Source organism: Dendrobium catenatum, unplaced genomic scaffold (assembly GCF_001605985.2).
Source record: "Dendrobium catenatum unplaced genomic scaffold, ASM160598v2 fragScaff_scaffold_1056, whole genome shotgun sequence".
Lineage (NCBI taxonomy): Eukaryota > Viridiplantae > Streptophyta > Magnoliopsida > Asparagales > Orchidaceae > Dendrobium > Dendrobium catenatum.
Genome location: NW_021319518.1, coordinates 545,131 through 568,051, shown reverse-complemented (window position 1 = coordinate 568,051; position 22,921 = coordinate 545,131). Strand labels below are relative to the sequence as shown.

Below are 22,921 nucleotides of genomic sequence, written 5' to 3'. Positions count from 1 at the left end.
TCAAGTTCAAGTTTAGTTTGATTTTGTTTGTTCAATATTAAATCCCCTACCATCATCCAAATTCATGTTCTTCGGTTCACAAAAAATTTTGGCAGCTTCCCGACGTCTCCCCTATTTAGGGGATACTATAGGAGTATGAACCTCCCGTCATGCTAGAGAAAAGCACCTACGGTAGGTGTCAGATGAAACCACAGCTGTAAAACTTCAATCCCACCACATCAGAGAGGCGTATATGGGTCTTTGAGGCACCTGTTTGAAATACGCAATTCTTTCCCTCTCCACCCTACGCGAGCACATAAGGGTACTTAGAAGTGTTCCCGCCATGCTACAAGAGTATGTACAGGGCCTACACGCCTCGCTGTAGACGCTGCACCCACTACAAAAAAAAAAAGGTTTTTGCAACACTAAATTTAAGCTTTCCCGGCGGTTATAACCACTACTAAATTTCTTGTAGCAGTTCTAAAACCGCTAGAAAACCGTCGTATTTTCTCTCCGCTGCAAAGATCTTCCATGGCGGTTTAAGATCTCTGGGGTAGATTTGTTATATTGTGACGGTTTTAACCACCACAAAAAACTATAATTAAAAAAAAAAAAAATCGATACAGAAGAAGAAGAATCCTCACCAAAGTTCTGATCCTCACCAAGCAGAACTCGCCAGAAAATGATTAAAATAATAAAAGACGTTAAAAAAAAACTTACAAATCTGAGTAAGAACTATATCAATCAAAACAAAAGAAAATAATTTTACAGAACAGATCCTCAAAATCCATCCCCTCCAACAAAATAAACACCATATTTCCTTCAAATTTCCAATTTTTCATTCTATTTCCTACTCATTCTGAATCGTTTTTCAGGAACATAGCTTTCAACCCTCTCCTCCTCTGCATAAATAATGGAAATAAAATTGAAAGTATAAGAATTTCTATCAGTCCATTTTTTCCTAAGAATTATCGTTAACTAAATCCTGGCGCAAATAGCTTACCTTTCCTGAACTTCCGTCAGCTATGCTCCAGGGCTCAGCAACTGCACAAACAAACATTTTTTTATCTCAGAAAGATGGATTGAAAGATGAAAATAACATAAAAAAAGATTTTTTTTATGGATAATTTCTTCAAATATTATGGAAACGAAGGAGATGAGTTATCATACAAGCAAGTTTTTCTGCAGACTCTTCGATCCTCTTCATCGATGGAAGCCGAATCTGACCTAGGATTCCTGTTCTCGCTCACCGCTGACTCCGACCTCCTGCGAGATCAAATCCCTAGATGGGTTTTCTTCAATCGCAATTAATAAGATTGAAAATAACTGAACCCCTCACGTGAAAATCTCAGTTACCTTAGGACTGGAGTTGGAGGAGAAGGAAGATTTTTCGGTACGCCTCGAATGCTTAGAGTAATATTTAGTTTAGAGAATTTTATACCTGTCCAATGAGGCAATGACAATAGCGATGATTGGAAATGCACAAAAATGTGTGGATTACATAAAATACTTTCTTCTTTTTTCTTTTTTTTTTTTCTTTTTTTCTTTCTTCTCTTTTTTCTCATTTTTTCTCCTTTTTTTTAAATTTTCCCTCTCTATTTTTTACAGCTTTTTTTTTTTTTGCTTTCCTCTCAAACATATCATTAGGCCAATTAAGGCAGGCTCACACACACAACGTATGCACAAGACTCGAACTCAAGATCTTTTAGTTGCTAGCCTAAACTCTCAACCAACAAATTACGATGAGTTGTATGTCAAAGTTAATTTAATGACTTAAAACTCATTAGAACTAAGTTTTTTGTTGGCCAGGATATCCTCACCGAATTATTTTCTTTTAATATATTCTTTCCTATATATTCAGCACTAAAATATATAGTCGGCTTTAACTGTTACTCAAATTACAATTCTAACAGTAGTGTAGACTATTTTAAATCATTCATAAACTGTTGCATGATAGTGCAAGTAATACTATATCTTCTGAAGTTATGTAATATTATATATTGTCACATGAATTACCAGTACATCATATGAAGGTGATTAAATGCCAATCCCAATTTCATAGAGAAGGAAGGATCACTAATTTTCTCTCTACATTATTTTCACAATATATAATAGGCCATAGATCGGTAGCGAATTTGCATCCGGATTCCAATTAAAATAAGTAATGTCGTATATACATATTATGTATCATAATTATACATAGACAATGTACATGCAACATGACCTATTTTAATTGGAGTCCTTGGAAAAAAACTAATAACAGTCAAGGATACAGGTTAGGGGTGTCAATTTCAGGTCAAGGGTTGGGTTCGGGTTGAACCTAAAACTAGCCCGACACTATTCAGGTCAACCTGAACCCGACCCATTATTTGTAAACGGGCCGATTTTCTGGACCCGAACTATGCCCGCTTTGGGTGCGGGTCAAAAACAAGTTATCGGGTTGACTAAAAAAATTGCTAGTTTTCGTCTCCAAAAATAGATCAATCTCTGCTTTTCGTGTCAAAACAGGTCAATCTTGGGTTGCCGGGTCAAAACGGTAAATTTCAGGTCAACGGGTCAACCCAAACCAACCCGATTTTTAAAACAGGTCGAATTGTTAAAACCTGAACCCGAAAAGGTCAAACCAAACAAGAAATTTTTTAATCGGGTTCGGATCGAATTTTCCGAGTGGGTCCAATATTGACACCCTAAATTACAGGCCAACAATCTCGTGTCATTTGGTAAATTGAGATTAACGAGAAATTATCTGAGTAATCACAGGCATCGAGTGTAAAATTTGAAGCATAAGAAAAAAATGGCATGTGTGTCCAATCTTAAGATAAGATGAAATTTTCGTGTGACGACATATAATACTTATTTACACTACCACGCAATTGTTTATATATGATTTAAAATAGTCTATCACCGTTATTATTGTAGGCTACAGCTGACTAAAAATTTACTTATAATGAATTTTAAGTCGTTAAATTCACTTTGACATAAATTAATATAGAAAAAAATTAATTTGTTACTAATATATCAAATCAATTTCAAAGTGATCAATTGCTTCAAAATTTATCAAATTAAATTTTGAATAAAATATTTTTTTAACAATTCTTTATTTTTTCCTAGATAGGAAATCTTACTCTATAGGGCTTTGGTCGATAGAACAGTAGGATTAGCTTTCTCTAAACAGCTTTTATTCAAAAAGCTTCTTGTATGATACAGTTTGCACACCATAGTCTATACTGGTGGATTTAATTGCATGACCGTAATAATGATTAGTTAATATATCTGTATTTATTTAATAAATTTTCTTCCTATAAATAATTAATCTATTTATCTGTATTAGTTTGCTCATACTATCCTAACTTAAATATTATTTATTTGAGTGCTAAAATAATTTCTTATAAAGCTTCGTGAGAAAGAGTTGCCTTTAGCTGAAGTTCAAATGCGTAACTTTTTTTTTTATTTTTTTTGGGGAGAATTCTGATAGGATGAATTCCAATACTCATCTGCTTAAAAAAAATAAATTTCATTGAATTATCATTTTAATTTTGAATTAGCCCAAAAATATTAAATTTAAAATTCAGGCTTTGGTCTGCTAGTGGTACTCTTCTTAGTATGTTAATTAAGAATAGCGGTCTTGAAGGAATTGTAGCTTGGCGGAAGACAATTCAAGATGTATATGATTATGTCTTCGGTGTCTATTGTGGATCCTGCAGCTGTTATGTTGTCAACGAGGTTCTTGATTTGAGCTAAATACTATTGCATGGAGTGATCTTTCATTTGAACTTGGTGAAGTTCGTTCTTGAGTTGGATAACTCGAGAACGGTTAGTGGGTTGCAATCGAATTTCGAGAGTTGTCCAGATCTCGTTCGCAGTAGTGAGCGTGATGACGTAGGGGATCACCGAGGCAGATATGGTGGAGAGAAGCGCGGAGATGAGATTCCGATCAATGAGTTTCCATAGCTTATGATCAATGGCGGACGTGGCGAGAAAGCAGGTAGTGGTACTTGTTTCTTCGAGCGAAGATGACTAGAAGCCGCTAGGCTAGATGATTTCTTCGAGCGAAGTTGAGATGTTCGAAATTTCTTGAGTAGAGGTGATGGAGTCTTGATCGGCCATGAGGAAGATGACTAGAAGCAGCTAGGCTAGATGCGGCTCTGATACCATGATAAAGTATCAGGCAAGAAGAAAGAAAGAAAATAGAATTGATATCAAATCACTGAGATAAAGGACCCGTGAGCTATATATAGCCCAACAGCTATAGAGATACAAAGACAAGAATCAAGAAATATGTTGTGACCAGTTAACAGACTAAGCTGATGTGTCCACATTTTTTTTTTTTTTTGGGAAATTTTTGGGCGTTAGCCCTTATATTAATGATCAGAAATTACAAAATTTGTAAGGAAAAATCCTATACCCAACCACCAAAAGAAAATTGAACAAAGCCAAAATTACAAGGCAGAGATAAAAGGAAGGATGGAAGAAACCGGACTCAGGTATCCAGGAATCAACACCCAGGTACATTAACACCTCCAAGATAATCCACAACAGAAGCATCCTGTAAGCTGAGACGTACTGTAAGCAACTACATTATCTCTATGCAGCAATGATTTCTTGATGCGGAGTATCTTTTCTTAGATAACGAAGAGCAACTTACCCTCAATACGCACCATTTCTGTTATAGAGTTGGAGTTCCGCTATCTTAATGATATATTTAGTATCATAGTACTTTTCATACCTTTTTACTTGTTTAGCTTTTCTAATATCCTCTCTGTTTCACCTTCTTGCAGGTTCGTCTACACCATTTCTCCCTAACACTTTTCACACACCACCGATGGAAGCAGCCAATAACTCCTCCTCAATCCCGTTCTTCCCCTTCTTAATCCTCCTCTTCATCGGCTTCCTCATCCTCCTCATCATATTTTTCCGAGACCTCCTTCAACTCCTTTCATCGGTCCGCAGATATGTCTCTGGCAATGGCGGCAGCGCGTTGTCGCAACAGAGCAATGAAGCTGGGTTATATCCGACGATCATTGCTTCTTTTCCGATGTTTTACTACTCTGAGGTGAGGAGGTTTATGGAGGGGAGAAATGGAGGAGAGTGTGCCGTACGTGTGCCTATTAGAGTTCGCCGCCGGTGATGTTATCCGGCTGTTGACTGCATGTCATCATGCGTTCCACCCTGGTTGCATTGATTTCTGGTTTGTTTCTCACAAGACGTGCCCCATATGCCGGTCAAATCAGGAGGAAGCGCCGGACATGGCCGCTATGACGGCGATGGGCGTGGTTGTTGCTAGTGGCAGCGATGAAGATATTCATGTTATTAGCATTAAAGGGATAGGAGAATCGGCGGAAGGTGAAGAAAGGGAGGGGATGGGGAACACGATAGCGATGGAAGGGGGCGAGGTGGAGTAGAATTTTGGAACGAGTATCACTGTATAGAGAAAATTAGCTTTCTGAACAGTTATTAAAAATCTTCTTGTATGATACAGTTTGCATACTCTATAGTCTATAATGATGCAATTAATTGCATGACTGTAATAATGATTAGTTAATATATCTGTATTAATTTGATAAATTTTCTTCCCAGAAATGATTAATTGATTCATCTGTATTAGTTTGCTCATACTATCCAAACTTAAATATTATTTATTTGATTGCTAAAATAATTTCTTATAAAGCTTAGAGAGGAAAGTTGTCTTTCAACTGCATTTTTTTACTTCTACGGAGCATAAATTCGAGTTCAAATGCCTAGCTACCACATTATTATTATTTTTTTTTTTTTTTGAGAATTACGATGAATCGAATTCAATCACTCACCTGTTAAAAAAAATATTTGAATTAAATTTTGAATCCATTGGAATTGAAGCGCTCACCGGTAAGTAAATGAACCATAGCAATAATTATGTAGAGTTAACGAATGCAAATATATAGTATGGATTTGACTATAAATATTATGTTAAGTTGCAATTGATGTATAATAATGTCAATCCCATTGTAAAAACAAGATCGCATGCAGCATCTTGCATTAGACGGGTAATTAATTTCTGCATATATTTTCTAAAGAAGTCGGATATATAAAATAATATTTATAGTTTCTCAATACTTGTGTACAATCTAAGCTAAATTCCTTCAAGTAGGAATTCAAGGATGAATTTTGCCACCATTTATTCGACAGTTTTATGGCATCCAAATTTAGACTTAATATTTTGAATCAGTGCATGCTATTCTTTTTAAAATTCACTACAGTTTATATTTCTACCGTTAAATTGTGCCAACAGAAAATTCTTTGTATATGTCTATCTGTAAAACCATGTCATCGATCTTTTACATCTTACCAACTTTATATATCACCTGTAACTTCCCAATTGCTTAAAAATGCAGTAATAAACTAAAAGTTTGAAAGTAATACAGAATAACATAAATGTCTGAAATTATACGGTAGCTCTGCCACCTAATTGCAATACTTCTTCAACCTTCAATATTACAGATATCTACTCATATCACCCTCTTGACGGAGCTTTTATTCTGTACGAACACTAGACGGGAGAACCATCGGGTTAAGCACTGGGTATCCAGTGATACCCAGCGGTACCGAGTGTGGGTAGTGAGCTGGGTACCCACCAATGAAGTGACGTGGCACTTTTTTATTTATATCCGGACGCTCTCCGCACTCCGCACAGAATAATAAATCCTCCCGACCACACTCTTACTACTGCATCTTGGGCGGAGTTGAGCTCTTTAGAAGGCCTGATGTGGCATACACAACCACTTTTATAGTCCCACTACTGCACAACTTATCTAAATATATATGCGCCTTTTACCTATTTTTTTATTCCATGTTATTTTCAAAATTTTAGTTTGTTACTGCATTTTTAGTAAAGGAGAAAGTGGGGGGTTACAGGTGATATAGAAAGTAGGTAAGATGTAGAAAATTGATGACATGATTTTACAAATAGACATATACAAAGAATTTTCTATTGCTCCCTTTTCTCTGTTGTTAGGCTTTTCCATCTTTGGATGTACAAGTATTGGCTACATGGACAAATAAAGAAGCTGTTAATATTTGGTCCAATTTTATATGTTGGTTTCAGTCTTTTTACTATTTTTCATTTAGTTATTTTTTTGCATAGCTATATGTATAATCTGGGTCTATAAATAGAAGCTATGATACTTGTTAATGGATTGAATCATAAAGAACAAATCAATAAAGATTTGTGAGCTCTCTCCTTTTCTAGCTCCCACTTTTCTTCCATTCAAGATCTCTTCCTCCAAGACAACAATTCTTAACAATTGGTATCAGAGCCTTGGTGGAGGTGTTTGAGGGGAAAAGAATAAAGATTTGTTTTGTTTTCTCTCCAAAAATTTTAAGTGCTCTCCCTTCTCCCTCTGTCCTGCTGTGCAGCCATTCAAGAAGCTTATATTATTCCTCAAAGATAATTCACAATACAAGAGTCCTGTAAGCTTAGACGTTCTATAAGCAGCTACATTATCTCTATAATATAAATTTAAGCTTTCCTATTGATGCCAGTATCCAATGCAGTTGATAATTTCTCCCTCACACTTCCATACACTGCAAATGAAGTAGCCAATAGCTCCTCAATCCCTTTCTTCCCCTTCTTAGTCCTACTCTTCATCATCTTCCTCATCCTCCTCGTCTTACTTTTTCGAAACCTCCTTCAACTCCTTTCCTCGGTCCACTGTTCTTTCGCTGCAGTGGCAGTCGCGACGGCACATTGCCGCTTCAAAGCACTGTGGCTGTGATAGATCCAACGATCATTGCTTCTTTTCCAATGTTTCCGTATGCTGAGATGTGGAGATTTATGGAGGGAAGAAACAGAGGAGAATGCATCGTGTGCCTATCGAAGTTAGCCAATGCCGATGTTATCTGACTATTGACAATATGCCGACATGCATTCCACCCAATTTGCATTGATTTATGGTTTGTTTCACACAAGACGTGCCCAATATGCCAATCAAATTTAGAAGAAGCACACTGATACCATGTTGAACAGCTTCATCTTCTTGGTCTATGGTAGGTGTTCGCAACTCCTACCACAGGAATAGAAGATGAAAACTCAAAATTTGGTTACTCATCAGCCAATGTAGTTAAATGTGATGCCAACTCAAAATTTTGAGTTGGCATCACATTTATCTTGATCTCAACTCCTACCACTCTTCATCTTGTTCCTACTCATCAGCCAATCAATAGTTAAATGTGATGCCAACTCAAAATTGTCTTTCTCTCAGCTGCCTTGCTGCTAATAATTCTTTTTCTATAATTTTTTATTCGCGTGGCTACCATATCAAAGACCTGATGAGTAACCAAACTCTCCTTTATGGTCCATCTCGTTGAGGACTCTACCCAATCAATATTGATCCAAATCGTCGCACATCTCTCTCCACCTTTTTAGCAATTTATTCCTCTACTCAACTATGGCATCGTCATCTAAGTCACCCGCCTCATCAGTTCTTCTCAAATTATCGAAATATGCCGACTCTCCAACCTTATCTATATTTAGAAATTATCATTGTAACACTTGTGCTATTTCTAAGAGTCACAAGTTGCCTTTTTCTTCTTCATCTTCTAGATCGAGTCATGTCTTAGAAATGATACATAGTTATGTTTGGGGTCCTTATGCCACGTTATATTTAAATGGTTTAAAATACTACATGTTATTTATCGATGATTTTTCTAAAATTTCATAGTTTATCCTTTAAAAGCTAAATTAGATGTTGATTGCACCTTTTATTAGTTTAAATTATTGGTTAAAAAACAATTCAATAAAAATATAAAATGTTTGCATTCAGATGGCGGTGGAAAATAATCTTCCAAATCCTTTCAATCCTTTCTTTCTCAATGTTGAGTTCTTCATTTGATTACTTGCACATATACCCCATAAAAAATGGTGTTGCTGAGCGCAAACATTGTCATATTCTTGAAGCTACCCATGCCTTGCTTCTTGAAGAAAAGTTACCTCATTATTTTTGGGTGCACGCTATTCTTACAATAGTCTATTTGATAAGTAGGCTACCTCCTCTTTCCAAAAAATTCTCATCTCTATTAAATTGCTCTATCACAAGGATCATGTTTACTCATTTTTCAAGATATTTGGTTGTCTTTTGTTATCCCTTTCTACCTCCTATTTTTATAGCTAAATCTCATTCCAAATCTTTACCCTGTGTTTGTATTGGCTATGACTCCACCACTAAAGGATACCAATGCTTTCACATTGATTAAGGTAAGATATTCACCTCTCATCATGTCAAGTTTATTAAAAATGTTTTTCCTCTTTCATAGCAGTCATAACTACATATTCACTCATCCCAATAGCCATCTCCTCCGTCATACACTCCATTGTTAATGCTTGTTGCATTATTTACTCAACCATTGTCACCTCACACACCTACCTTGCCTGATAAAGATATCATCTCCCCTCCTCCACCCGACAATGCCATTATTCCCGATCATCTAATTCTCCTCCATCACTCTCACAGTCTATTCCTTCTCCAATTTCTACTTCCGCTCCCATGCCACCTATTGTATTCGCTTCACCTCAAAGTCAATCCATTCACCCAATGGTTATAAGGCTTCATATTGGGACACTTAAACCCAAACATATTATCAATATGAACTCTTCTATTGTTCCTTCAGATCCAACCTGCTATACTAAGGCTATCAAAAACTTAGTTTGGCTCCAAGCAATGTCGTTCTTCAAAAACAAGGCACTTGGAAGTTGGTACCACCTAGCCCGACGTAAAATATTTTGGGATGCAAATAGATCTTTAAAACTAAACTCAATTCTAATGGCACTATTGCAAGACATAAGGCTTATTTGATTGCACAAGGTTGCAATCAACAATATGGTTTGGATTATCTTCACACTTTAGTCTGGTAGCTAAACTTTCAACTATATGCATTTTGCTTGTGGTTGATATTACTTTTAAGTGTAAGGTGCTTCAACCTAATGTGTCTAATGCTTTTCTTCATGGACATCTTAGTGATACAGTTTACATATCTCAACCTGCTTGACTCAAAGATTCACTACACGAAGACTATGTTTATTTATTATAAAAATTTATATATGGTTTAAAATAATCACCGAAATAAAGGTTTGAGACATTTTCCACATATTTAATCTAATATGGGTTCATTCACAGTACAACTGACATTTTTACTGAATTATCACAATAAATTGGTAGTTTCTCTACATTCTAGTTTTTGTAGTCGACATCTTACTCGTTGGCAATAATGATCAAACAATTCAGCATCTTCTTTTGGTCCTCAGTCATATATATCATATGAAGAATCTTGCAAGCATTTCTTATTTTCTTGGGATGCAAGTCTTATGCACGTCAACCAGCTTCCATCTCTCCCAATCAAAATATGCAACCAATTGACTTCAAAAGGCCGGTATGGCTGATTGTAAACCGATCCCTACTCATATAGGTTTGAAATCAGCATCTCCTTTTGAACCTCTTTTGTCTACTCAACTCGACCTTTTCTGATACATTATTGGCTCTCTTCAATATTTAACACTTATATGACCGGACATTGCTTACATAGGTAACAAATTATGTAAACATATGCATCAACCAAAAAAAGATGATTTCAAGCTCCTTAAGCATCTTCTTCAATATAACAAAGGTACACTTTGTTTTGGTTTACCAATTACTACAACTGATCTTCATTTATATGCATATTCTGATTCCGATTAGGCTGGTGATCCTATGGATTAAAAATCTACTACCTATCATTGTGCTTTCTTAGGGAGGACACTCATTTCTTGGTAAGTCAAGAAACCATATTGCTCGATCTTCCACAGAAATGGAATATAGAGCTCTTGCAACAGCTGTCATCGACATTATTTGGCATCGTCAGCTCTTGAAAGAATTTCATATTGATTATTCTGCTCCTATAATCTTATTTTGCGAGAATATCTCTTCCATTGCACTTACCAACAATCCTATTTTCATGCTAGCACTAAACACATCGAAATAGATTTTCATTTTGTTCATGAGTGTATTAAGAACAATTTACAACATATTTTCCATGTCCACTCTACAAATCAATTAGCTGATTTATTCACAGAAGCTTTGTCTCTTCAAAGATTTCAAGAAGTCCGCAACAAGCTCACCATTGTAGAACCAAATGCTAGCTTGAGGGAAGGTGATAAGCAAGCTGACATATCAAACTTCACTTATGTTCCCACTACTTCTATTTAGAAGACCACTTTTCCCTAAATTAGTCTCATCATCATCTACCTCTAACTTCTTTAATCAAAGCCATATAAGTCATTATCTATACTGGTTTAATAGTGATGTAAGTATACCGTAAAATTTACAATGGAATGATAAAAGTTTCCTTACTCTGTTTCTCTTCTCTTCTCTTCTTGTGTTTGTATTTGCCTATTTTCTTAGGTGTTCTCAACTCCTTCCACATATGAAGAAGATGAAGCAGTTCAAATCATTATTTGTGCAAAGAAGTTTGATAGACTGCCTATCTATTTCTTAATTGAAGTTTTCCACTGCTTGAATGTCCTAAAGGCATCTGATTTCTCCTTCAGAAAGAAAGGCCAAACCTTTCTAGATTAATTATCACTAATGGTAAGCATGTATCGAGCACCACCTTTAGAGGGAACACGAGATGGTCCCCATAAATCTGAAGAATATAGTCTAAGGTTTCCTTTGCATGATGAACCACACCATTGAAAGAGACTTTCTTCTATTTTCAAAATACACATTGCTCACATAAATTAAGCTGACCTCTAGATGCGCAACACATAATTCCTCTTTTGCTTAATACCTCGAACTCTTTTTCACTCATATTTCCTAACCTTATATGCCATAATCTTGTGACATCTAAATCTAGTGAAGAAACTGTAGTTGCGTTAGTAACTATGGAACCATGTAACACATGCAAATTTCTTGCAGTCTTTCATCCCTTCATCTCAATCTGAGATCCTCTTGACACTTTAATTTCTCCACCTTCACCAATGTATGAAAACCCTTGTCATCAAGGCTGCTAAGAGAAATCAGACTTCTCTTCAAGTTTGGAACATATCTAACATCAGTAAGGGTTCTAGTAAAACCATCAAACATCTTGATCTTCACTTTACCATTCCCTAAAATATTGTAAGAAGTATCATTCTGCATCAAAACAACTCCCCATTCAGAAGACTCATAAGTGGAGAAAAATCTTTGTTGGAAGGAACACGTTGGATCAAGAATCCATTCAGATGTAAATCTCTTTTCATCTTCACTAACAAGCAAGATGTTACCGTCATCTTCAATAGCCATATTGGCTTGACCATATTTCACAAACTTACTATATCATCTTTATCAAAATATTCTTTGTTCTTTAACTTTGGGCAATCAGACTTCTAGTGACATTTCTTCTTACAATAGTTGCAAGTTGTATTCTTCTTTTGAGATTTAGATCTTGCTTTTGGCTTATCATCTAATTTTCTTTGCTTTGATCTTCCACACACAAACAAACTATCATCTTGCCCTAGGGTTGAGGCATGTCCATCTTTCTCAAACAAGTCCTTGGACAAAAGGGACTGTATAACATCCTCAACCGAAATAGATTCATGTCCATACAATATTGAATCCCGAAAGTTCTTGTAGGAGGATGACAAAGACCATGGCAACAATAAGGCCAAATCTTCATCATCATATTCAACTTTTATCATTTCAAGATCCGTAATAATACTCTTGAATTCATCTAAATTTGTGTGAACATTCTTACCTTCTGTCATACGATGAGAATAGAACCTTTGCTTCAAATAGAGCTTTGTCGATAGACTCTTTGTACTGCAAATCGATTCCAACTTTAGCCACAAAGCCATAGTGGTGGTTTCTTTCAAGAAATCTTGTAAGATCTCATTTGAAAGAAGCAATAGAATATGCGATCTTGCCTTCTTATCCTTTTTTTTTTAATCTTGCATTCTTATCCTTTTACTCCTTCCCCTGATCAGTTTGGGTTTCGAAAATATTTGCTTTCCCCTCGAAAGTATCGTCTAGTTCAAGTTGGATGAGAATCGCCCTCGTCTTTACTTGTAATAATACAAATCATGAAGATCGATCAAGCTTCTTCATGTCGAACTTCATCGTTGCCAAAAGATCTGAGATGATCTCTAAGAACCCTAACTGAAATCTCTAATACCAGTTTGTTAGGGAACAATGAATCAAACACAAAGAGAAATAATAAATCACAATCTACAAAACACAAATGAATACAAGTGATTTATGTGAAAAACTCAAATATGGGAAAAATCACAGGCGAGCAAGTTAAACCCCGCAAAGGGGAGCTACCCCCTTGGACCCCTAACATATATGTGAAGCATACGAGAATCAAGAATACAAACAAATAAAGAGACGATTCAAATTCGAGACAACTCCAACAAATGTGATAACATCTATGACAAAGAAGCTAAGTATAAATGGTTTGCGAGTTAATAAATGAAATGATGACCACCTAATCATAACACTTATGAGGGAGTAGGTCAAACCCGTAGGTGCTCGCCCCCTTTGCCCATACGCGTCCGCATTCACTCTCACCTCGCTGCCTTGTGGGTAAGGGGGTAAGGGGGTAAGGTCGGGTCAACCCGGCTTAGGGGCCGGTCAGATTCAGGTCTGGATTTCTGACCCATTTGCTAATCAGGTCAGGTCAAATTAAGGGGGGTAATTTTCGGGTTGGACCCAAACCCGACCCAAAAACCCATTTTGACACCTCTAACAACAACCAAAAAATAAAAGAAGAAGAAGAAAGAAAGAAAGAAAATAAAGCAACAGACATCAAATCAAATATATATGTTACATTTTAAAGCCAAATCTCAACCTATCATTCTATTGATCATTTGTGCATCCACCAACTGAGCTAAATTTACATCAGAATTTTATTTTGTTATCAGTCGTACAAGAGATTGTTTCTAAGCTTTCAAATGTAACAGGTTTTTGCAATGTGCAACTTGCTTGTTCTGCTAGCTATTTGTTTTATAAATCATAGAAATGTCTTAGAGGAGATTCAAAGGTTTTCCTAAATCAGGCACCGAGTTACTAAATATAGCTTTGTGATTGATCTAAAGTTCAATATCAGTCAACTATTTTATATTTTTACAACTCTATATTAATTCAAGAGGTTTATCATATTCCACCAATCAATTTATAATTGCTATTGACTTGTTTAAGAAAATTATAAATTTTACATAAGTTAAAATCATTGCAAGCCTTTCATATTTGTAGCTGTTTAAATCCTCATAATAACTTCAAAACAGTAGCTATTTAAATCTGGTGTAGACGAACCTGCAAGAAGGAAGATGATCCCTTCCCTACAGGTTTCTGCCAAGTATATGGTAACTTCTTTCATCTATGCTTATAAAAGCTAAACAAGTAAAAATGTATGAAAAGTACTATGATACTAAATATAGCAGTAAGATAGTGGAACTCCAACTCTATAAGAGCATGTCCAATGGAACGACAAATAATTGTTTGCCGTTTTTCGGTCGCTCCAACCAACCGGCAATTCTTACGTCATTTCATCGCGGATGAACAGTGCGACTGCGACGTCAATATTGGCATTGCACTGTTCATCTTCGTCAATTTTTGGTCTCTACCGAACGACCGTTACGGGATAAAATAGTGTTCGATTGGAGATGAATCACGGCATTTTTTAGTTTCACGACATTTTGGAGTGAAAAATGAGATTTTCGGTTGGAGATGCCCTAAAAGAAATGGTGCATATAGAGGGTAAGTTGCTCTTCCAGATAACGCTAAGCAAAGATGCTCTGCATCAAAATCGCTGCTATTTGTCTTATATTATGGGGGCGAATACCTTCAATTTTTAGAACAAATATTCTTAAAATTTCATATTTGCATTTTAAAATGACTGTAAATGTAATCATTTTTTTAATTAAAGTTTGACAAAATTATACTTTTATGCGCCATCATTAGTCTCAATAATTTTTATAAATATCGTTAAATTATCATAAATAAACTTTTTTTACTAACATTTTATGCCAAAATTAAAATTTTATGAACAGAAATACCTTCAAGATTTAATATCTTGATTTTAAAATGATTATAAATATTTTCGTTTATTTATAAATTTTTAATAAGAAAATAATTAAATTAAACACATGAATTAGGTTTTTTAAATATAACATATCACAACTTCAGAACTTCTCTATCCCGAAATAGATAAAGAGTTGGGGTCAGGTTGTTGAAGTCGTGAATTTTTTTAAATTGGGTACAAATTAGTTATTAAAAAAATCCCAACAATATTTTTTAAATCATATACTTAACTTTCAAAAGTATATGATTTATAAATATACCCCTAATTAAATCTCAAAATTTCAAAAGTGCATAAATTGAATATTTTTTATTAAAATTATATTTATCTAAAAAAAAAGTATATGATATATAAAAATAGAAACATATTAAATCTGCTCTAAACTTTTAACACAATTATATATGAGATATAAAATTATTCTAAATCCTCTCTTTTGCGCCTCTATTCCCAGGCAAATTATTGCGTCCGGTCATCTGACATGCGGACATCCAATCCGGACACGCCACCTCACCCGAATGCACTGGGCCCCATTATTTTTGAGTGATGTGGCGCGTTTTTATTGGTGTCCGGACGAATCCGGACACCGGACAAAATAATTTGCCCTATTCGCAACCCTTTCACCCCCAATTCTCGTTGTTGGGTTCTTTAATGGTAGAAAACTAGAAATGCAGTCTGAAGAAATATGAAGTTAATATCACATATATATAAATTTTAAAAATAACAAGTTGAAATTGGAAACTGTCAAATTAATGGTGCGAAATCAATGTATCAATTAAATGCAGTTAGATTATGTATTATTCGGCAATGAATTTTCTTTTTATTTACTGAGTTTATCATTTCTATTTTATATAATATGAAAATAAATTGATTGGGAGTGTAATTGAGCTCAAATCAAAAGATTTTTTTTTTTTTTGGACATTTGGGTCAGTTAAGACAAACTAAACACACAACACAAACACAAGCTTCGAATTCAAGAACTTTGGGTTGATAATCAAAGCTCCTAACCAATAGACTAATGTGAGTTTTATAACTCAAATGTATATAATTTAAGTCACTTTAGACTGCAATTAATATCAATATGATTTATATATATAAAAAATAAAAAAAAAATTCATTGTTAATCATAATTATTGGCACACTCACCATTTATGGTATTAATATCTACAGTGATACCTTATATGTTAGAGTTATCATGTCAATTATTATTTGTAATTTGAATTTATAGTAAGAACTTATGATATTTATTACTATAATATATGCTCATTATTAAGAATATTCATCTTTATTGTATTTTCCTTATTGCTCTCTTCTTTTTCCTTTATATGGACATATTTTTACAAAAATTGCAAATTATTCAAGGTAATAATTTTTATTATTTTCAACATGGTATTTGAACATCCCCTTCCTCCCCCTTCCCCCTATTGTTGGGTTTACTATCGCTGTGATCTTTATATTTTTGAGTGAGTGATCCTTTTAATATCATTGTTACTCATTTTTAGGATTTGTATTTGATAAGGCTTATGAGTTATTGTGTTCGTTTTATGATGATGTATTGGATTTGTTTGTTAGAATGTTTTTGCTTACTTTGCATGAGGCGGAAGATTAAGATTTGGAGTTAGGGTTTAGCTATTTTGAAGGTAATGGTGGAGAGTTCTTTAAGATATGAGAATTTAGGGAGGTATGTGTGGGGTTAGAAAGGTTCTAAGATGAAGCATGCCTCTAGTTAGGGATATTGTCACTGCTCTTTTTTTTTTTTTTTTCATTGCTTCACAAATTTATTATCCGTTTTTCAAACGGGTCAATCTGGAACCCGAACCCGACCCGTTTTGAAATCGGGTCGGGTTTTCGTGTCGTGTCAAATATTGACACCCCTAATCCTGATGCTTGTCCTATTTTTGGGTGAAGTTTTTTTGTTTGAGACATTTATGTCAATTAAAGCAAATTCACACACACAAATCATAAACATATTATTCGAATAGAAAACCTCTTGTTGATTGTCTAAGCTTCGAACCAACAAATTAAGATATGCTGTCTTTTTTTGGTGAAGTGAAGGATAAGCTTTAATCATTTATATACGAAATAGTTATAAAGTCCCAAACCTAATATAGATCAAGTGAAAGAGTCTGGGAGACATCTATCACATCTAAAAAAATATCTTGATAGGATATATGGCCAATTATTTTATTTAGAATTAATGAATTTTATTGAGATAGATGTAATATAAATTTTTATTAATTATTGGTGAATTAAATAATTTAAAATTTAATTTTGTCTATTTTTATCAAGATAATTTAATACAAAATTTTCCTAAAACAAAAAATATATATTTTTATTAAAAAGTTTTCAAATTTTTTATTATAATGAATATTAAATATACTAAAACTTTAAAGATAAATAAATAAAAAGATAATTAATGATTTTACGTTTAAATTTTTATTCAGAATATCCGCAGCAAAAGTTTTATCTCTTCTACCAAAAATTAATTTGTTTAAAAAAGTATTAAATTAGTAACTCGGAAGGAAACTAAACCGGCGAAAAGATTGCCTTTCCACGGCTGGCTGCAACCGTTCGCCCTCCATCTTTCGCCTTGTGTTTCCTACCCAACGATTCTTCAATCGCCAACAACCTCCACTTTTATCTCTCCCATTCTCCTCACCCCAAAAACCCACCTTGACAAATCAAGCTTAGAACCAACCATCGCGGGAGAACGATACAAAGGCCATCGATCAATGCTAAGCTTCCCAATTCCTGCCGGCGTCCAATGCATCCGGCGATATCACCCTCAAGCTTCCTCGCACCGCCGATTCCGGCGGCTAATACCCCATCTACCTTCCCGTTCCTCCCCTTCTTCATCTTCTGCTTCCTCCTCTTCTGCTTCTTTTCCATCTTCGTCTTCCTAGACCTCCGTTACTATCTTTCCGCTATCCGCAATTCCGTCGCTCGCGGCGGCGACGGCGGAAACGCGATGGCGCTGCAGAGCAATAAGCCTGGGTTAAATCCGGCGATCATTGCTTCCTTTCCTATGTTTCGCTACGCGGAGGTGAGGCGGTTGATTGAGGGGAAGTACGGAGGCGAGTGCGCCGTGTGCCTATCGGAGTTCGCCTCCGGCGATGTTATCCGGCTGTTGACGGTATGCTGCCACGCTTTCCACCCGGGGTGCATCGATTCCTGGCTTATTTCGAACAGGACCTGCCCGTTATGCCGGTCTAATCTCGAGGCAGCGCCGGATGAGGCCACCGTGAGGGCTATGCGGGAGGTTGTTGCCAGCGGCGACGGCGGCGAAGATTACCATGTTATTAGATTTGACGGTGAAGGAGAAGGGGCGGCAGGGGAGGGGATGGAGATCAGGGAACACGTTAGCGATGAAAGGGAGCGCGGTAGAGAGGAACTTTAGGATGTGCATATAACTGTTAAGGTTCAGGTCAATAGAACAGTCGAATTAGCTGTTAATATTCAGTTTTTATTTTTATTTTTAATATTTTCGGAAGCAGATTTCTTTTAAGAACTTCTGGGATATAGCTTGCCTACGCTATACTGCAGTAATTTGACGCATTAGGCCTTCTCCAGCCGTTCCGCAAACAGGCGAATGGAGAGCCTCAGACGTGCCAACCAAACTCCATTTTTGTCAGCATCCAGTCGCTTATGAACAGTGCGACGTCAATATTGGCGTCGCACTGTTCACTTTCGCCTTTTTTTCTCTCTACCGAACTCCATCAGAGAAAGGTGCGAAAGAAACGACGATGATTTTGGGGCAAAATGGTGTTCCACTCGTGATTAATCACGGCACTTTTTGATTTTACTGCATTTTGCAGTGAAAAATAAGAGTTTCGGTTGGAGATGCCCTTACTATGTAATTAGTCCAGTAGTCCATAATTGTATTTGTTCTATTTGATTGGAAAAAAAATTGTTACAAAGCTTTAGAATTTGTTTTGTTTCCCTCCAACTTAACTATGAATCAAAAAAGAATGAAGGGGCTATTTGTTTCGAGATAAAAAGAGTAGAGTAAAATAAAATATAGACATATGGTATAAAACAAATGTAACGTATTTGAAATGTTTAAAAGAACTAGTGTTAAATGAATGGATATTGTTAACTTTTTTTTTACTTAGTTAGAACTAAAACAAATGCAATGCACAGCTTAACAATAGTGATGTCCGTTGGATTGTGGCGGACGATCTGAGTGGCGGACGATCTGGGTGGCGAGCGACCGACAGCAATTATGGGCAGTAGCCAACATCAAGAGCGTAGTTAACTTGTGTTATATTTTGAATTAGACCAAAAACAGATGAGTTCTAAATGGATGAAAAAGAACAAGAAAATGAATATAGAATTCAATATAATTTTACTCTACATTTTTATTTCATGAGATTAATCATCAAATTAAACATCAAAATTCTTAAAACCTCAGCATTGACAATACATTACACATATTTTTCATCAAACTAAATAGTTCAGAAATGAATTACTAATTTTTTTGATATTGTGTTTCTTAGGCATCTATGATTTTCTAACAAATTGTGGAAACCATGGATAATTAACCTGAGGTTCATTTGGTTGTTTCTAAATTATGAAATATAATTAAAAAATATATATATTTTATTATTATTCTATCTAAAATATATGACATTACATTTTATTTTTTAAGAATACATTTTCCTAAACAAAACAAATTATTTTTAAATTCATTCAAAAAAAATTTATGTATGATGCACTCAGTTGTTCCTCAACCTCAAACAAATAAACTGCAGGGGATATATAGATTCTAACTCTCACAGATGGAAGACATGTGATTTCGCTCGTTCTCTTAATTCTATAAATAGACAGATCCAATCCCTCTCATTCTCTCGATCCCGTACGCAGGAAACATATAGGCCCTCGAGATCCACCCTTTTACCATGCCAAAGCAGACATCCACCAACTGTCCGACCTTGTCGTTATGCACGGCCAAACACTACAGGAAATTCGTTCGATACCGGCGGTTTTTACCAACGGCTTGACTGATAAAACCGACGATTTTTAAAAAAATCGGTGGCTTTTCGGCGGTTATCAAACCGCCGGAAAAAACAGTGTAGGAAACCGTTGCCGGCGGCATTTTTCCGGCGGATTTTTTTTCCCGACGGATTTCCGGCGGCTTATACCGCCGGTTATTGCCGGATTTAGAACCGGCGGCGTTCCGGCCGTTAAGCCGCCGGAGAAATTACCGACAGCTAACCGGAGGTCCCTCACCGACAGCATCCCGACGGTTAGAGCAGCCGGCGTGCAGTCAAATAACTGCCTGCAAGCGTCGGTAAACCGCCGGTACAACACCGGCAGTTACCCGGCGGTCCCTGCCGACGGTATTACCGGCGGTCAACACCATCGCCATTTCACCGGATAACTGCCGGTATTAACACCGGCGGTTGTAGCCGTCGGTATATCGCTGGTAATATTGAGGTCCGGCGATTAATCCGGTAACCGCCACTAGTTCATGCGGCCTATAGTTCAATAATCACCGGTTAGGCCAGCGGCCAAACCGCTGTTAGTATCGACGGCTATATAACCGTCGGTCAAGGCCGCCGGTATTGGCCGAATTTCCTGTAGTGAAACAACACCGATCTCATCAACCCACCTTCAACTTTGGACCCAGCTGCAACCCTAGTCCACTGCCTTCCTTCGCCAAGCCAGAAATTGACCCAACATAGCTCACTACCGGCCAGACTCCCACCTATGTATGTGCTCCCGATCCACTGATAAGCCCGATCTCGCCTTCGTGCCCGTCCGACATCTTCTCCCTACTTCTTTGTTTATTATTATTATTATTATTATTTTATCCCTCAGCCGTTGAATCCTATTGGTCTTGACAATGAGGGCAACTTGTACCATGTCATTTTTTTCAAGTTCCACATAACTAATTATTATTTGACGTTCTTCTTTTGAATTAAGTAAAATACATGATGAATGGAGGATAGATGGTTCATGAGCATAATTGAACCTTGAGTTTGAGGGAAAGTGTTGTTTTCTTGTAACCCATGATCAGACCAGCCCCATTACACATACGATTCACATTTGCCAAACGACGCACTCAATTGTTCCTCAACCGCAAGCAAAGCAACTGTAGTCGATATATAGATTCTAACCTCACAGAAAGAAGACACGCAATCTCGCTCATTCTCTCAACTCCTCAAGCAGAGACGTTCTATCCTTCTCATTCTCTCAGTCCCGTACGCATGAAACATATAAGCCCTTCTGATCCACTCTTTTACATATGCCGAAGCCAACATCCACCAGCCATCCGACGTACCTAGTCGATTTATACAGCTGAACCAAACCTACCTCATCGACCCACCTCCGACTTTGAACCCAGTCGCAACCCTAGCCCGTTGCATTCCTTCTCCAAGCCTGAAACCAACCCAACATAGCTCGCCACTGCCCCAACTCCCGCCTATGTGCTCTAAATCGACTGCCAAGCCCGATTGCGCCTCCGTGCCCGTCCGACGTATTCTCTCTACTTCTTTGTTTAGTAGACCAATATGAGTTGGATAAAATAAATGAATATAAATGTATATAATTCATTGATAATCATAATTATTGGCACGCTCGCCATTTATGGTATTAATATCTTCATTAATATCTTATATGTTAGAGTTATCATGTTATCATGTCAATTGTCAATTATTATTTGTAATTTTAATTTATAGTAAGAATTTATGATATTTATTACTGTAATATATGCTCATTATTAAGAATATTCATCTTTATTGCATTTTCCATATTGCTCTCTTCTTTTGCCTTTATATAGACATATTTTTACAAAAATCGTAATTATTCAAGTAAGGATATAACTTTTATTATTTTCAACATGGTATTTAAACATCCCCTTCCTCCCCCCTTCCCCTTCCTTTTCCCCCTTCCCCTTTCCATTTGATGATTATTATGTTGTTGGTCATACAAGATTTTTTACCTTGCTATTGTTGGGTTTACTATCATTATGATCCTTATATTTTTGAGTGAGTGACTCTTTTAAAAATCATTGTTACTCTTTTTAAGGAATTCTATTTAATAAGGCTTAAGAGTTCTTGTGTTTGTTTTATGATGATGTATTGGATTTGTTTGTTAGAATGTTTTTGCTTACGTCGCATCAGCTGGAAGACTAAGGTTTAGAGTTAGGGTTTAGTTTTTTTGAAGATTTTGGTGGAGGGTTTGTTTAGAGATGAGGATTTTGGGAGGTGTGTGTGTGGGTAGAAAGGTTCTAAGATGAAGCAGGCCTCTAGTTAGGGATGTTGTCAGTGCTCTTTTATACTTTGTTTCACAAATTTATTATCCCAATATTTGTCTTATTTTTTGGTGAAATTTTTTTTGTTCGGGACATTTAGAACAATTAAGGAAAATTCACACACATAATCGTAAATGTAATACTCAAATCCAAGACCTCTTGGTTGATAATCAAAGCTCCAAACGAATAGGCTTAGTTGAGCTGCATTTTTTGAGTGAAGTGAAGAATAAACCTTCTTCATTACTATACAAAATAGTTATAAAGTCATAAGCCCAATATAAATCAAATGAGAGTTTAGGGAGACATCTATGATCTATCACATCTTTAAAAAAATATCATGGTAGGATACATGGCCAATTATTTTGTTTAAAATGAATTTATATTTATTGAGACAAATGTAATATAATTTTTTATTAATTATTCATGAATTAAATAATTTAAATTTTTATTTTTTTACTATTTTTATCAAGACATTTTAATATAAAATTCTCCAAAAACTATATATATATATATATATATATATATATATATATATATATAAATGTTAGACAGTAGCATGCGCGAGCGACTGGGAGACTGAGAGAGATAAAAGTGGTTGGTCGTTCTAAGCTTGATTTGTGAAGGTAGGTT

General features: G+C 35.9%; 2 protein-coding genes and 1 long non-coding RNA gene across 5 annotated transcripts; 2 read left to right on the top strand and 1 right to left on the bottom strand.

Moving 5' to 3' along the window:
• Nucleotides 1-651: 651 nt before the first annotated feature.
• Nucleotides 652-1,391, bottom strand: LOC110109158. Of its 3 annotated transcripts, none has more exons than XR_003701926.1 (4): nucleotides 1,336-1,373; nucleotides 1,150-1,245; nucleotides 983-1,023; nucleotides 652-881 (listed from the first exon to the last, which is right to left on the bottom strand). It is a non-coding gene; the product is annotated as an uncharacterized LOC110109158 (long non-coding RNA). The 3 variants fall into 3 exon arrangements; XR_003701925.1 differs by having other exon boundaries at nucleotides 1,150-1,261; nucleotides 1,336-1,350; XR_002304544.2 differs by having other exon boundaries at nucleotides 1,150-1,391.
• Nucleotides 1,392-5,057: 3,666 nt separating this feature from the next.
• Nucleotides 5,058-5,381, top strand: LOC110109160 (RING-H2 finger protein ATL28-like). Its single transcript, XM_020840098.1, has one exon. It carries the CDS (start codon nucleotides 5,058-5,060, stop codon nucleotides 5,379-5,381), a length of 324 nt encoding a protein of 107 aa, XP_020695757.1.
• Nucleotides 5,382-17,533: 12,152 nt separating this feature from the next.
• LOC110109178 (E3 ubiquitin-protein ligase ATL15) lies at nucleotides 17,534-18,968 on the top strand. Its single transcript, XM_020840118.2, has one exon. It carries the CDS (start codon nucleotides 17,801-17,803, stop codon nucleotides 18,431-18,433), a length of 633 nt encoding a protein of 210 aa, XP_020695777.1. The 5' UTR covers nucleotides 17,534-17,800; the 3' UTR covers nucleotides 18,434-18,968.
• The last annotated feature ends 3,953 nt before the right edge of the window (nucleotides 18,969-22,921 follow it).